Source organism: Cuculus canorus, chromosome 26 (genome assembly GCF_017976375.1).
Source record: "Cuculus canorus isolate bCucCan1 chromosome 26, bCucCan1.pri, whole genome shotgun sequence".
Taxonomy (NCBI): Eukaryota; Metazoa; Chordata; class Aves; order Cuculiformes; family Cuculidae; genus Cuculus; species Cuculus canorus.
Genome location: NC_071426.1, coordinates 5139504 through 5154900, shown reverse-complemented (window position 1 = coordinate 5154900; position 15397 = coordinate 5139504). Strand labels below are relative to the sequence as shown.

Sequence of the window (15397 nt, the reverse complement as noted above, 5' to 3'; positions counted from 1 at the left end):
TGTGCTGGGGGGAGCCTGTGCCGGGGGGGGGGGGGGGGGTGTGGTATGCCGGGGGGGCTGTGCCGGGGGAGAATTTGACGAGGCGGGGGGGGGGGGGGGGGCTATGCTGGGGGGAGCCTGTGCCGGGGCAGTGGCTATGCCGGGAGGGGCTGTGCTGGGGGGGGCGCTGTGTCGGGGCGGGGGTCTCTATGCCGGGGGGGAGTTCGACGGGGGAAGGGGGGGCTATGCTGGGGGGAGCCTGTGCCGGGGGTGTCGCTATGCCGGGGGGGCTATGCCGGGGGGGGGCTGTACGGGTTTGGCGCCGTCCTGGGGCGGCCCCGCCCTCGCCCCGCCTCTCCTTGCTGCCGCCCACGTGACCCCGCGCTCTCCTTGCCCCCCCAGCCCCGCTCTGCCACTCGGCGCTCGGCTGGCCGCGCCTGGCGGCGAAGGACGGGGGGGGCGGTGCGCGCGGCCCCATTGTGCGAGGCGGCGCTTGGCCCCGCCCCCCGTGCACCGCCCCCCCCCCCCCCCCCCCCGCAGCCGGGGCCGCGCGCGCCCCGCGCAGCCAGGGCCATCTTGGGCCGCGGAGAGCGGGCACCGGTAGGGGGGGGGGGGGCATGGGGGAGGCACCGGGGAGGAGGGGGCGGTGACACCGGGATGGGCGCGGGGGAGAGGGGGGGCGGCACCGGAGGGGAGGGGGGAGCAGGGGATGGCGGTGACACCGGGGGAACCGGAGCGACCCCGGCTCGTCCCCGCCGCCCGCTCAGCGTCGCCGCCGCGCCCGCAGCCCCGGAGCAGCCCCCGCCGCCCATGGCCTCCGCGCACCCGCTGAAGCCCGCGCCGCCGCCGCCGCCGCCCGGGTGAGCGCCCGCCCCCCGCCCCGGCCCCGCCGCCCCCGCCCGCGCCCGTCACGCTGTCTCGTTCCAGGGATGCGTTCGGGTACGAGGCCGCGCCCTGGCAGCCGGGCGCCACCCCCGGGGCGCTCTCCGTCGTGACCACGGTGTGGGGCGTCGGCAGCTCCTCCCAGAGCCAGGTACGGGCCCCCCCCGGGCCCAGTGCCCCCCCATTGCCCACTGCCCCCCAGCGCTGCCCTCTCCTCAGCCCGCGGCCCTGCCTTGCCCAGCGCTGCCCCCTTCTCACCAGTGCCTCCACCTTGGCCAGTGCCCCCCAGGGCAATCCCCACATCACCCAATGCTGCCAACCTCCCCGGGTACCCCCACCTGCCCCAGTGCCCCCAGCACTGCCCCCATTGCCCCCAGCACTGCCCCCATTGCCCCCAGCACTGCCTCCATTGCTCCCAGCACTGCTCCCATTGCCCCATTGTCCCCAGCACTGCCCCCATTGCCCCATTACCCCCAGCACTGCCCCCACTGCCCCATTGCCCCCAGCACTGCCCCCATTGCCCCGGTGCCCTCAGCACTGCCCCCACTGCCCCATTGCCCCCAGCACTGCCCCCATTGCCCCATTGCCCCCAGCACTGCCCCTACTGCCCCATTGCCCCCAGCACTGCCCCCATTGCCCCCCCGCACTGCCCCCATTGCCCCATTGCCCCCCCCGCACTGCCCCCATTGCCCCCAGCACTGCCCCTACTGCCCCATTGCCCCCAGCACTGCCCCCATTGTCCCCTGCACTGCCCCCATTGCCCCGGTGCCCCCAGCACTGCCGCCATTGCCCCAGCACCCCCTGCTCACCCCCTCCGTGTCACCCCAGGTGTTCGGCAGCCCCATGGGCCCCGGGGGGAGCAGCTCCAGCGCACCGCTGCTGCCCAGCATGGCAGGCGCTGGCTCGGGCGTGAGCTCGCCTGCGTTCCTGCCGCCGCAGCCCTTCGCTGAGGGGGCACCTGGGAAGGCGTATACACAGCCGGGCGCCTACGGCCGCAGCACCTATGGTGGGGCGCCGGGCTTTGCTGCCAGGTGAGGCTGCCCCTCGCCCCTCATCCAGGCTGCACCGTGCCACGGGGTCACCGCACACCCCTGCCCCACTTCTCTGTCCCTCAGCTACAGCAGCGGCCCCGGCGCCATGGGGCTCCCGTCACACGCTGGCCGTGGCCCTGCCGACTTCACCCAGGCTGCCGCTGCTGCCGCCGTGGCTGCCGCCGCTGCCACAGCCACGGCCACGGCGACCGCGACTGTGGCAGCGCTGCAGGAGAAGCAGAGCCAGGAGCTAAGCCAGTATGGGGCGGTAAGAGCCTGGCCGTGGCAGAGCTGGGGGGCTGGCAGCCACCCCTGCCCACCGTGATCCCCCTGTCTCTCCCCGCTGTGATCCCCCTGTCTCTCTCTCTCCCTGCTGTGATCCCCGTCTCTCTCTCCCTACTGTGATCCCCCTGTCTCTCTCTCTCCCCGCTGTGAACCCCTGTCTCTCTCTCTCCCCGCTGTGATCCCCCTGTCTCTCTCTCCCCGTCACTCCCCTCTGTGATCTCCCTGCCATGACTGCCCTGTGACCACCTCTTCTTGCACTGTCGAGATCCCCCAGTTTCTCCCCCCGTGACCCCCTCTCTCTCTCTGCTACAGATGGGCACGGGGCAGCCCTTCGCCAGCCAGTTCCTGCCCCACGCCGTGCCCCGCGGCCCCTCCGCCCTGAGCCCAGCTGGCATGGCGGGCGTCCTGGGGCCGTCTGGCATCTCGCCCGTGACCATGAGCCCCACGCGGGCGCCCAGTGCCAGCCCCCTGTACGGAGGGCAGCGGGCACCCCTGCACGCCTACGCCGCTCCCCCCCCAACCCAGCAGCTGCCGCGCCACGGCCTCAAGCGGGCATTCTCCAGCGAGGTGAGCATCTGTGCCGGCTGGGTCGCGGAGCGCTGCTATCGTCCGCGGCACTGACCCTGTGCCCCGCAGGGATACCTGGCTCAGCAGTACCTGCCAGGTGGGCCATATGCTGCGGCTGGCGCCCAGTATGCTCCCAGCACCCCCCAGCCCTCCACTCCATCCCCGTCCCCCTCTTACCCTGGGCACCGGCTGCAGCAGGGCATGGGGCAGCTCCTCTCCGCTTCCGGCAGCACCACACCCTATTACAAGGTACCAGGGGTGGCACAGCGGGCACGGGGGGGGCTCTGCTGTCCCCCAGTGCCACCCCAGTGCTCCCCCTCCTCCCGCAGCCAGCTGACCAGTTCAGTGGGCAGAGCACGGGCTTCGGCGCCTACGGCCAAGCGGGCGTCACCAGGGTGAGTCCAGCGCTGGGTGCAGGGTGGGCGATGCCGGCCTGGCCGTGTGCTGAGGGTGCACGGTGCCTCCACAGCCGGGCCGCTCGCTGCCGGGGTACCCCAGCTCCCCGCTGCCCGGGAACCCCACGCCCCCCATGACGCCGGGCAGCGCCATCGCCCCGTACGCCTCCCCGGGCCAGGACGGGAAGGCGCCCTTCCTGCAGGATGTGAAGCACAGTGTCGCCGCTCTGCACTCGTCCCCCTCGGGTAGGAGCCCCCAGTGGGGCGCATGGCAGAGACCTCCTCCCTTTCCGTGCCCCCCCCCTGTCCGTGCCCCCCCCTTGCCGTCCCCCCCCCTGTCCTGTCCCCCCCCCGTTCCTGTCCCCCCCCCCTTTCCTTTCCCCCCCCCTTTCCGTTTCCCCCCCTTTCCGTTCCCCCCCCCTTCCTTTCCCCCCCTTCCTTTCCCCCCCCTTTCCTTTCCCCCCCATGTTTTCCTGCTCCTGCCCTCCTTTCCCCACCCATTTCCCCCTCCTTCCTTCCCCCCCCGTTTCCCCCTCCTTCCCCCACCCGTTTCCCCCTCCTTCCTTCCCCCCCGTTTCCCCCTCCTTCCTTCCCCCCCCTTCCTTCCCCCCCCTTCCTTCCCCCCCCTTCCTTCCCCCCCTTCCTTCCCCCCCCTTCCTTCCCCCCCCTTCCTTCCCCCCCCTTCCTTCCCCCCCCTTCCTTCCCCCCCCTTCCTTCCCCCCCCTTCCTTCCCCCCCCTTCCTTCCCCCCCCTTCCTTCCCCCCCCTTCCTTCCCCCCCTTCCTTCCCCCCCTTCCTTCCCCCCCCTTCCTTCCCCCCCCTTCCTTCCCCCCCTTCCTTCCCCCCCCTTCCTTCCCCCCCCTTCCTTCCCCCCCCTTCCTTCCCCCCCCTTCCTTCCCCCCTTCCTTCCCCCCCCTTCCTTCCCCCCCCTTCCTTCCCCCCCCTTCCTTCCCCCCCCTTCCTTCCCCCCCCCTTCCTTCCCCCCCCCTTCCTTCCCCCCCCTTCCTTCCCCCCCCTTCCTTCCCCCCCTCCTTCCTTCCCCCCCTCCTTCCTTCCCCCCCTCCTTCCTTCCCCCCCTCCTTCCTTCCCCCCTCCTTCCTTCCCCCCCTCCTTCCTTCCCCCCCCTCCCTCCTTCCCCCCCTCCGTCCTTCCCCCCCTCCTTCCTTCCCCCCCTCCTTCCTTCCCCCCCTCCTTCCTTCCCCCCCTCCTTCCTTCCCCCCCTCCTTCCTTCCCCCCCTCCTTCCTTCCCCCCTCCTTCCTTCCCCCCCTCCTTCCTTCCCCCCCTCCTTCCTTCCCCCCCCTCCTTCCTTCCCCCCCCCTCCTTCCTTCCCCCCCCCTTCCTTCCTTCCCCCCCCTCCTTCCTTCCCCCCCTCCTTCCTTCCCCCCCCCTTCCTTCCCCCCTCCTTCCTTCCCCCCCCCTCCTTCCTTCCCCCCCCCTCCTTCCTTCCCCCCCCTCCTTCCTTCCCCCCCCTCCTTCCTTCCCCCCCCTCCTTCCTTCCCCCCCCTCCTTCCTTCCCCCCCCTCCTTCCTTCCCCCCCCTCCTTCCTTCCCCCCCCTCCTTCCTTCCCCCCCCTCCTCCCTTCCCCCCCCTCCTTCCTTCCCCCCCCCTCCTTCCTTCCCCCCCCTCCTTCCTTCCCCCCCCTCCTTCCTTCCCCCCCCTCCTTCCTTCCCCCCCCTCCTTCCTTCCCCCCCCTCCTTCCTTCCCCCCCCTCCTTCCTTCCCCCTCCTTTCCCTCTTCCCTCCACCGTCTTAAAGTCCAGGCGGGGCTCTAGCGGAAAGGGGCGGGGCTGTGAGTAAGGGGCGGGGTTTTATTTTCGGGGCGTGGCCAGCGAGCGCGCGCTCATGAAGTGGGCCGGGGCCATCCCTGACGGGGGCGTGGCCTCTGGGCGACGGGGCGTGGCCTCTGGGGCGAGGGGGCGTGGCTCTCGCGGGGGGCGGGGCGGGGCGGGCGGTGCTGACGGGTCGCGCAGGGCCGGCCGGCGGGGAGGAGCTGCGGCTGACCTTCCCGGTGCGGGACGGCGTGGTGCTGGAGCCCTTCCGCCTGCAGCACAACCTGGCCGTCAGCAACCACGTCTTCCAGCTGCGCGACTCCGTCTACAAGACCCTCATGATGAGGTGGGGGTGATGGCGCGGCCGTGGGGCGCCCCGCGGTGCTGTCCTGGGGTGTGTGTTCACGGCGTGGTTCAGCACCGTGTGTTCCTGTGTGGAGCAGCGGTGCCCAGCGTGGCTGTCACCATGCCGTGTGTGTGGAGGCACCGGTGTGGCTGTCACGGTGCCGTGTGTGTGGTGGCACCGGTGTGGCTGTCACCGTGCCGTGTGTGTGGTGGCACCGGTGTGGCTGTCACCGTGCCGTGTGTGTGGTGGCACCGGTGTGGCTGTTGCCATGCCGTGTGTGTGGTGGCACTGGTGTGGCTGTCACCGTGCTGTATGCGTGGAGGCACCGGTGTGGCTGTCACGGTGCCGTGTGTGTGGTGGCACCGGTGTGGCTGTCACCGTGCCGTGTGTGTGGTGGCACCGGTGTGGCTGTTGCCATGCCGTGTGTGTGGTGGCACTGGTGTGGCTGTCACCGTGCTGTATGCGTGGAGGCACCGGTGTGGCTGTCACCGTGCCGTGTGTGTGGTGGCACCGGTGTGGCTGTCACCGTGCCGTGTGTGTGGTGGCACCGGTGTGGCTGTCACCGTGCCGTGTGCGTGATGGCACCGGTGTGGCTGTCACAGCGCTGTGTGCGTGGTGGCACCAGCGTGGCTGTCGTGTTGCTTTGTGCATGGTGGCACTGGCGTGGCTGTCATGGTGCCATGCTTGTGGTGGCACTGGCGTGGCTGTCACGGGTACCACAGTGGGGGACACAGAATGCCACGGTTTGGGGGCTGCAGCAGGGGCCCATAGACACCTCAGTCCCATGGTTGCAGCAGGGCGGACACAAGTGTGGTGGTACCGGCATGGCTGTTGCGGTGCTGTGGCTGTAGTGGTACTGGTGTGGCTGTCGTGGTGCTGTGTGCGTGGGGGTTGGTGACACAGCCTGCCCTTGCGCGATGCCTCATGGTGGCCCATACCTCTGCCCGCCTTGCCAGGCCTGATCTAGAGCTGCAGTTCAAGTGCTACCACCATGAGGACCGGCAGATGAACACCAACTGGCCGGCCTCCGTCCAGGTCAGCGTGAACGCCACACCGCTCACCATTGAGCGTGGCGACAACAAGACCTCGCACAAGCCGCTTTACCTGAAGCACGTCTGCCAGCCCGGCAGGAACACCATCCAGATCACCGTCACCGCCTGCTGCTGCGTGAGTTGCCCAGGGAGGGGTCCTGGCACGGTGGTGGGGGGACACAGCAGCTGGGGCCACAGCTCAGCCCCCTCTTCTCTCCGCAGTCCCACCTCTTCGTCCTGCAGCTGGTGCACAGGCCCTCAGTGCGCTCCGTGCTGCAGGGGCTCATCAAGAAGCGCCTGCTGCCCGCCGAGCACTGCATCACCAAAAGTGAGCTGGGACAGCATCCCCGGGGGGACTCAGGACACCCCGGTCTGGGGGCTGCAGCGGGGGGGACTCAGGACACCTCGGTCTGGGGGCTGCAGTGGGGGGGACTCAGAACACCCTCGTCTGGGGGCTGCAGTGGGGGGACTCAGGACACCTCGGTCTGGGGGATGCAGTGGGGGGACTCGGGACACCCTGGTCTGGGGGCTGCAGATGGGGGGACTCAGGACACCCCGGTCTGGGGGCTGCAGATGGGGGGACTCAGGACACCTCGGTCTGGGGGCTGCAGATGGGGGGACTCAGGACACCCCGGTCTGGGGGCTGCAGCGGGGGGGACTCAGGACACCTCGGTCTGGGGGATGCAGTGGGGGGACTCGGGACACCCTGGTCTGGGGGCTGCAGCGGGGGGGACTCAGAACACCCCGGTCTGGGGGCTGCAGATGGGGGGACTCAGGACACCCTGATCTGGGGACTGCAGTGGGGGGGACTCAGAACACCCCGGTCTGGGGGCTGCAGCGGGGGAGAACCACCCCCCCAGAGGTCTGAGGGATGCCGTGTAGCAGAGGTGACGAGGCATCAAGCCCAGATGCCACCATGGTGTCACCCGCATCCCAGTCCTGACCCTTGTTGCCCCCTACCCACTGCCCCAGTCAAGCGCAACTTCAGCAGCGGGACTATCCCTGGGACGCCGGGGCCCAATGGTGAGGATGGCGTGGAGCAGACGGCCATCAAGGTGTCCCTCAAGTGCCCCATCACTTTCCGGAGGATTCAGCTCCCAGCCAGGGGCCACGACTGCCGGCACATACAGGTAGGAGTGGGGGCGGGGGGCTGTGGGGTTTTCCCCCACTCCGAATGCTGCTGGCTCAGCCGCTGCTCTCCCTTGCAGTGCTTCGACCTGGAGTCCTACCTGCAGCTCAACTGTGAGAGGGGGACGTGGCGGTGTCCTGTCTGCAAGTGAGTGGGGTCCAGGAGGGCTGAACCCTGGGTTCTCTGCCTGGGGGCACTGGGGTGGGGGGTGTCCCTTTTTGCAGGTGTTTCCCTGCCTGGAGGGGTGGTCCCTGCCCTGATCCTGCCTTTCCCTGCCTGCAGTAAGACCGCCCTGCTGGAGGGGCTGGAGGTGGACCAGTACATGCTGGGCATCCTGATCTACATCCAGAAGTAAGCGTCCCTGCTCCATCTGTCCATCTGTCTGTTCCTGGGGTGGACATGCAGCCTAAATTCCTCTTTGCCCTCCTGCCACCCCCAGCTCGGAGCACGAGGAGATCACCATCGACCCGTCCTGCAGCTGGAAACCCGTCCCAGTCAAACCTGACATCCATGTCAAGGAGGAGCCGGAGGGGCCAGTGCTGAAGCGGTGCCGGACGCTCAGCCCTGCACACATGGTGCTGCCCAACATCATGGAGATGATCGCAGCCCTGGGGCCCAGCTCTGTGCCCTTCGCCCCGCTGCCCACAGCTGCTGCCCCCGACTACGGTACCCCTGGTATGGAGGTCCCACCGGATCCCGGGACCATGGGGTTCTTGAGACCCTGCCCTACCCCCACCAATCGCCTCCTTTCTTCCAGCAGGTTCCAGCTTTCCAGGATCTGGGGGTTTCCCAGAGCCATTCCCAGCTCCCGGTGTCCCTGGCACGCCGACACTGAGCGACTTTGCACCAGGAGCCCCCCCCATCTCCTACCAGCCTGACATCCCTGGGGGGCTCCTGCCTCCCGAGAAGCCCCCTGCACCCCCTCTCCCTGCACAGGTCAGCTGGGCTGCGGGCAGGGGACTGTGCTGGGGGGAGGTGGCGGGGAGGGTGCTCACAGCACGCTGTCCCCCCAGCTGCCCCTTCTGGGGCGGATGGAGCTGTCACACTCGGCACAGCCGCTGCCGCACCGGAGCACACCGGCACGGCACCCACTGGGACCCCCCGGCTCTGCACACCCCACTGATCTCGCCTTCCCCGCCGTATCAGGCGAGGGGTCTGAGCCAACCCTGGATGTGAGTACGGGGGGGCGATGGTTGGGGTCCCAGGGCCAGTGTGGGATGCCATGGGTGCATGGGGGGGGTGTTTGGGGGTCCGCGTGTGGAGCTGGGGGGTTGGTGTTCATGTTGGACCCTGTGGGTGCATGGGGGGGGTGTTTGGGGGTCCGGGTGTGGAGCTGGGGGGCTGGTGTTCATGTTGGACCCTGTGGGTGCATGGGGGGGGTGTTTGGGGGTCCGCGTGTGGAGCTGGGGGGTTGGTGTTCATGTTGGACCCTGTGGGTGCATGGGGGGGGGGTGTTTGGGGGTCCACGTGTGGAGCTGGGGGGCTGATGTTCATGTTGGACCCTGTGGGTGCAGGGTAGGGGGTGGGTGGGGGTCCTAGTCTGGAGCTATGGGGGCTGGTGCAGGACCCCACGTGTGTGGGGGCTGGGGTTCCTGGTGCAGAGCGGAGGGGCTGGTGTCGGTGTGGGACTCAGTGGGTGCAGAGAGTTTGGGGGTCCTGGTGTTGGCGCAGGATTCCAGGGGTCAGGGTGGGGTGGAGCTGGGGGTCCCAGTGCAGTGCTGGGGGGGGGCTGGTGTCAGGGTGCAGGAGGCTGGGGGTGTTCCAGTGCAGGACCCCAGGGGTTGCAGGGGAGCTGGGGGTCCTGCTGCGGAGATGGGGAGGCTGGTATGGGACCCCACAGGTGTGGAGGATCTGGGGGGAGTCCCAGTGCAGAGCTGGGGGGGTGGTGTCAGTGCAGGACCCACGGGTGTGGGGATTTGGGGATCCCAGTGCGGAGCTGGGGGACCCATATCAGACCCCACAGGGGTGCAGGGGGCCTGGGGGGCTGTTGTTCACCTGCTGCCCCTCAGCTCCTGCCCGAGTTGACGAACCCTGACGAGCTGCTCTCCTACCTGGGCCCCCCCGACCTCCCCAGCAGCAGCAACGATGACCTCCTCTCCCTCTTCGAGAGCAACTGAGCTGCCCTGGCCCGCGGCGGGGCATCTGGACCCCTGCCCAGGGCTCCCCAGGGGGATGTTGTGGGACAGACGGACAGACAGGCTTTCCCCGCACGCTGCTGCCCCCAGAACCCCCTATTTATCGGGCCCGGCTGTAAATGTGCGCTTGCCCCCCCGCTGTACCAGCCCCTGCTCCCACATCCCCGCTATTAAAGCATCGTCCTCGGGCTCCGCGTCTGCCAATGGGGCTCTGGGCCGGGGCTGCTTTGCAGCCCTATTCTCCCGTATCCCACACCCCGTATTTCGCATCCCCATCCCGCAGCCTTGGGTGGCTCCCGGGGGTGGGAAGGCCACCTGCACCCCGGGCTCTGGGGCACCTCCAATGCACACCTCTCCCGCACCCCAGGCTCGGTGGAGGCTTCCAGGTGGGAAGGCCTTCCCTGTGCACCCCCCCATTCCACTTCCCTCCCTCCCATCCCGCAGCCCTGGGGTCTGCGGTAGCTCCAGGCACGTCCCCATCCCGCACCGCGGGCTCTGCGGTGGCTCCTGGGCAGGAAGGGCCCCCCCCCACACACCCCGCACCCCAATCCTGTGCCCACCTCGCATCCCGTTCTGCACCCCGGGCTCTGCGGGGGCTCAGGAAGGACTGAGCCGTGGAACCTCCATCCCACACCCTCCCCATCTTGCCTGTCCGCATCCCGCACTGTGTGGCGGTCCAGGCCGGGGGGGATGGGGGGTTCCCGCATCCCTATTCGGCGCCCCCAATCCCGCACCCCGGACTCCGCGGCGGCTCCTGGGGGGTGAGCGGGACCCCACCCCGTTCTGCACCCCCACCCCGGGGCTCTACGGGGGGACGGAAGGGCTCCCCCGCATCCCCTCCCCATCTCACCCCCCGATCCCGCACCCGTGGGCGCTGCGGCGGCTCCTGGGCGGGAAGACCACCCCCCCCCGGGAGTCCCCATCTCGCAGCTCCGGGCTCTGCAGCAGCTCGGGGGGATGGGGGGGAGTTAGGGTCCCCCGCTGACCCCCATCCCGGGCCCCGCAGCTGCTCGGGGCTGGCAGAGCCCTCTCCCCCCATTTTCCGCCCCCCCCGCCGGCTCCGGGCTGCGCGCACCCCCTCCCCCGCGCCGCCCGCACCGCGCATGCGCGCCGCGCCCAGCCCCGCCGCGGCGCCCCCTCCCCCCCATGGCGAAAGCGGCGGCTGCGATTGGCCGCGGGTCCCGCCGCTCCGCCCGGCTGCGCGCTCCCATTGGCCGCTGCCGCGCAGGGGGGCGGGCCCTCCGCCGCACTATATAAGGCGCGGCGCGTACCCAGTTTCCTTCTGCTGCGCCGCGCCCGCCGCTCGGAGCCGTCGCTGCCGCCGCTTCCTCCTCCCCGCCATGGCCAACCCCGTCGTTTTCTTCGACATCGCCGCTAACGGCGAGCCCTTGGGCCGCGTTACCTTCGAGGTGGGGGCGCGGGAGCGCCGTTTCGCGGCGGGGGGAGGGGGGGGCGCCGCCTCCACGTGGCCGCGTTTCCCGCGCTCGGGGCGTGGGGGGGGGGGGGGGCCGTACCCCCCCCCCCTCTCTCCCGGCCCCGGCGGGGGCGGCCCCGGGGGAGCGCGAGTGCGGCCGCCATTTTGTGCCCGTTCCCCCCACCTCCCCCCCCCCCCCGGGGGGCCACCGCATCCCGCTCCGCATCCCTCGGCGCGCGCTGCAGGAGCCAACGGGGCTGGAGCCGCGCCCGAGCTGCCCCGCGGGTGCCACATTGCCCGGCTCGCTGGGATGGCGCGGCGCTTAGCGCCGGATTCCTGCCCGCCTCCCGGCGGCAGCGGCGGGAAACGGGCCCCATCCACCCCCGGGGGTGGAAACCGGGGCCCCACTCCCCCTGAGGGTGAAAACCGGGGCCCCACTCCCCCCCCGAGGGTGGAAACTGGGGCCCCATAGCCCCCTGAGGGTGGAAACCGGGGCCCCATCCCGAAACCGGGACCCCATCCCCGCCCCGAGGCTGGAAACCGGGGCCCCCCATCCCCTCCCTGGGGCTGGAAACCGGGGCCCCCATCCCCCCCCGAGGGTGGAAACCGGGGCTCCTCCCCCCAAATGAGCTGACGCCTCTCGTCTCATCTCTTTGCAGCTCTTCGCAGACAAGGTCCCCAAGACAGCAGGTTGGTAACGGCACCGTCCACGCTGCGGCTGCGCCAAACCCTGGTGGCGTTCCCTCATTCTGCGCAGAACCCAACTGCTCACTGTGGTTTTGTTTGTTATTTTTTTTTTTTTTTCCTCTTTGCAGAAAACTTCCGTGCCCTGAGCACCGGTGAGAAGGGATTCGGCTACAAGGGATCCTGCTTCCACAGAATCATTCCCGGGTTCATGTGCCAGGTGCGTGGCACTCCTGCCGCAGCAGGGAGGTGGGAAGATCTGGCGCCTGTACAGGGTTTGGAGTTGGGTGCTGGCAGATTTGGGGTGGGAAGGTGGTTGTGTCTTCTGCCCACAGCCTCTGCAGCACCTGCTTCACGAGTGTCCTCCCGTGACCTGAAATGCCGTGTTTTTACAGGGTGGCGACTTCACGCGCCACAATGGTACCGGTGGCAAGTCCATCTATGGGGAGAAGTTCCCTGATGAGAACTTCATCCTGAAGCACACAGGCCCTGGCATCCTGTCCATGGCCAATGCTGGCCCCAACACAAACGGCTCCCAGTTCTTCATCTGCACTGCTAAGACCGAGTGGTGAGTGTGGGGGTGCAGGCAGGTGGTCTTGTGGGTTTCCAACCCACACGCTGCCAGGGAAGGGATATTCCAGGCTTGGTGCTGAGGTCCCTCTGTGGGGCTGGCAGATACCAGCCGTGACCAGTGCTTCTTCTCCAGGTTGGATGGCAAGCACGTTGTCTTTGGCTGTGTCAAGGAGGGGATGAACGTGGTGGAGGCCATGGAACGCTGTGGCTCCAAAGATGGCAAAACAAGCAAGAAGATCACCATCACCGACTGCGGGCAGCTCTCGTAAACCCTTCTCTCGACAACTGACCATTCCTTCGGTAGCCTGGGTGCCGCACCCTGCTGCAGCTCACCCCATCCCACCCTGCTCCTGACTTACTGCTGCGTTTCTACTGGGTCTCGGCCCCACTTGCATGGTCCAGCTGGGCCGCAGTTACCTTTATGAGTCTAAATAAAACGAGTTAAACCACAGTAGCCCCCTTCTCTACCCCTCGCTTGGGTGGGTGGTGTGTGGGGCTGGTGGGGGGAGAGGAGGCCTCTTGCACTGTGTCTACACTGGGCCCTCAGTGGGGTTCAGAGTGAACGGGTGCAGGTCCTGGTGTAGCCAATCTCTGCGGTCCTCAGTGCTGTCAATCAGGAAAAGTTCATCCACGGGCCCAGCTGGAGCTGCAGTGCCTTTCTCTGGCAGGGAATGGGGGATGCCACCAGCTTTGGGTGCCTTGTCAGGGGCACCAGGTGGCACTGAGCATTGGGCTGTGCTGGGAATGGGGAGAATCTTAGTGGTCCCGATAAGGGGGAGTTCAGGTCTGTGAGCATCCCTGTGTGCTCCCTCTTTGGGGTGGTCCCAGTTTGGGCTGGGGAGATTGGTGGTCCCAGGTCCAGGGGGGCTCAGCTCTAAGACAATCCCAGTGCTTCCAAGGTGCCTGACAGGGTGTAGTCTCCAGTGCCCTGCGGGCCCGGAAAGGCAGGGCTGGGTGCTGTGCCTCACCCATGGGGTGAAACCGCAGCGCTGCCCTTGCTGCCTGCTGGGAATCTCCTGTGCTGGAGCTGTGCCCCGGCTGGGGCTGAGCATCTGTGCTGAGGACCTCTGAGCTGGACATGGCCCCAGGTGGGGTCTGACCAGATTCTGCCCAGGGACAGAATCCCCTCCCTCACCCTTTGCTTTGGATGGAACCCAGGACAGGGTTGGTTTCTGGGCTGTGGGTGCACTTTGCCAGCTCGTGTTGAGCTTCTCCCTGTGCCCTCATTGCTTCTCGGCGGGGCTGCTCTCCATCTCTTCATCCCCCAGCATGTAGTGACGCCAGAGGATGCCGCAAACCACATGCAGGACCTTGCACTTTGCCTTGTTGAACCTCATGAGGTTCAAGAAGGTTCACAGATCCACTTCTCCAGCTTGTCCCGGTCCCTGTGGGTGCTGTCCTGTCCCTCTGGGGTGTCATCTGCAAACCCGCTGCAGTACTCGATCTCACTGTTGTTGATGACAGTAAACAGTACTGGACCTCTGAGAGACACCACTAGCCACCAACCTCAATTTGGACATTGAGAGTCATTAACCACTACCCTCTGGATGTGACCATCCAACCAGTTCCTCCTCCACCACAGTCCACCACCTCTCTCCAATTTAGAGGGCAGGGTGTTGTGGGGGACTGTGTCGGAGACGGGTCCAGACAAAAGACATCCACAGCTCTTCCCTTGTCCACTGATGCGATCACCCCATCATAGAGAGCCTCTGGGTTGGTCAGGCAGGACTTTCCCCTGGTGAGGCCGTGCCGGCTGCCTCGAACCACCTCTCTGTCCCGCGTTGTGCTTTAGGGTCTGTTCCACCACCTTTCCAGGCGCAGAGGTGTCGCTGACAGCTCAGCAGTTCCCACGGTCCTTTCTACCCGGTTTCAAACTGGGTACAATGTTGCCCTTCCACTGTTGCGCTTCCCCTCAGTGCCACAATGTTTCAAAACTCACCTCTGGGGCACCACCTCCGCCCATTCCATCAGCGCGTGGCTCCTCACTGGGGGTCACTGCAACGAATCCGGGGTTTTTGACTAATAGGATGACCTACACGGCACCAAATACCACATGGGAACCACCTTTCTCGGAGCGGGAGGAGGCTCTTTGCTCAGGAGCTCTCAGGGCTCACAGATAGGGCTTTAAACTAGACGTGAAGAAGAGGGATAACATCAGGTTAACCTGTGCCAAGCGGTGGAAGGACGGGGGTCAGGGGTCAGGTGTTAGGGAAGGATACTTCTCCAAAACGCCTTATAGGTAAGAAAGGGTCCACTGGGAAGGTGGTGTGATCGGCAGCTCAGCTGAAGTGCCTTTACACAAACGTACAAAGCTCGGGTAACAACCAGGAGGAGCTGGAAGCTACCGTGCTGTTAGAAAGATGCGATCTAGTGGCCATCATGGAAAATTGGTGGGATGAATGCCATGACTGGGATGTGGCTATCAATGGCTACAGGGTGTTCGGAAGGGATGACTTCACAATTGGCCCTTATATAACCAAGTCTTGATACGTCTTCACAATTTGCGCTGCTATCACCTGGGTCTTCCATGACATCACGATTATCACTTCAATGTCATTGCATTTCGATGGCTGAATAATTGGCACTTATATAACCACGTCTTAGTACGACTTCAGAAGGAGGGGTGAAGGCATTGCCCTTTCTCTCAGGAAAGGGATAGAATGTGGAGAGGTGTCGTTGAAGAGTAGCCGTGAACAGGTTGAAAGCTTGTGGGTCAAAATTAAAGATGGAAGAACCAACGGTGTGGTTGGTGTACACTACAGGCCACCCGATCAAGGAGAGCCTATCAACGAAACCTTCTTCCTCCAGCTACGGGAGGCTTCATGCTCACAAGCTCTGATCCTACTCCGGGACTTCAACCACCCCGACATATGCTGGAAAAGTAGCACAGCAGCTGTAGGCAATCCAGGAGACTCCTGGACTGCATTGAAGAGAATTTCTTAGTCCAACTAATAGAGATCCCCATGCGAGGGGAGACAATACTGGGCCTGATGGTCACTCATACAAGTGAGCTCATCAGTGATATTCGCATCGGAGGCAGCCTGGGCTGCAGTGATAGTGCTCTGGTGGAGTTCAAGGTCCTGAGGGATATGAGACAGGTGAGGAGTATAGTCAGGACACTAAATTTCAGGAAAGCAGACTTCCAGCTCTTCAAGGAGTTACTTGGTAGAACCCCATG

At 66.8% G+C, this 15397-nt stretch overlaps 2 protein-coding genes across 4 annotated transcripts; both read left to right on the top strand.

Annotated features, from left to right (window-relative positions):
• The first annotated feature begins 517 nt into the window (after window positions 1-517).
• ZMIZ2 (zinc finger MIZ-type containing 2) lies at window positions 518-9986 on the top strand. Of its 3 annotated transcripts, XM_054049745.1 has the most exons (19): window positions 518-579; window positions 767-839; window positions 907-1012; window positions 1690-1892; window positions 1977-2160; window positions 2490-2744; window positions 2814-2993; window positions 3074-3139; window positions 3214-3385; window positions 5109-5253; window positions 6210-6420; window positions 6507-6612; window positions 7257-7414; window positions 7493-7560; window positions 7696-7764; window positions 7853-8088; window positions 8171-8349; window positions 8427-8585; window positions 9423-9986. In XM_054049745.1, exons 2-19 carry the CDS (start codon window positions 790-792, stop codon window positions 9528-9530), a joined length of 2655 nt encoding a protein of 884 aa, XP_053905720.1. In that variant the 5' UTR covers window positions 518-579; window positions 767-789; the 3' UTR covers window positions 9531-9986. The 3 variants fall into 3 exon arrangements, with proteins under 3 accessions (XP_053905720.1, XP_053905721.1, XP_053905723.1); XM_054049746.1 differs by lacking the exon at window positions 518-579 and having other exon boundaries at window positions 691-839; window positions 8174-8349; window positions 9423-9978; XM_054049748.1 differs by lacking the exons at window positions 518-579; window positions 767-839; window positions 907-1012; window positions 1690-1892 and having other exon boundaries at window positions 1906-2160; window positions 9423-9970.
• An 813-nt stretch (window positions 9987-10799) lies between these two features.
• On the top strand, window positions 10800-12670 carry LOC104057928 (peptidyl-prolyl cis-trans isomerase A). Its single transcript, XM_054088924.1, has 5 exons — window positions 10800-10957; window positions 11622-11652; window positions 11778-11866; window positions 12042-12214; window positions 12353-12670. The coding sequence occupies exons 1-5, from the start codon at window positions 10889-10891 to the stop codon at window positions 12486-12488; spliced, it is 498 nt and encodes a 165-aa protein (XP_053944899.1). The 5' UTR covers window positions 10800-10888; the 3' UTR covers window positions 12489-12670.
• The last annotated feature ends 2727 nt before the right edge of the window (window positions 12671-15397 follow it).

Coding starts and splice junctions, on each gene's coding strand:
- ZMIZ2 (XM_054049745.1), top strand. CDS start 790: ATGGCCTCCGCGCACCCGCTGAAGCCCGCGCCGCCGCCGCCGCCGCCC. Junction 5,254..6,209: donor TACAAGACCCTCATGATGAG/GTGGGGGTGATG, acceptor CCGCCTTGCCAG/GCCTGATCTAGAGCTGCAGT. Junction 8,089..8,170: donor CCCCGACTACGGTACCCCTG/GTATGGAGGTCC, acceptor CCTTTCTTCCAG/CAGGTTCCAGCTTTCCAGGA.
- LOC104057928 (XM_054088924.1), top strand. CDS start 10,889: ATGGCCAACCCCGTCGTTTTCTTCGACATCGCCGCTAACGGCGAGCCC. Junction 10,958..11,621: donor TGGGCCGCGTTACCTTCGAG/GTGGGGGCGCGG, acceptor ATCTCTTTGCAG/CTCTTCGCAGACAAGGTCCC. Junction 12,215..12,352: donor TGCACTGCTAAGACCGAGTG/GTGAGTGTGGGG, acceptor CTTCTTCTCCAG/GTTGGATGGCAAGCACGTTG.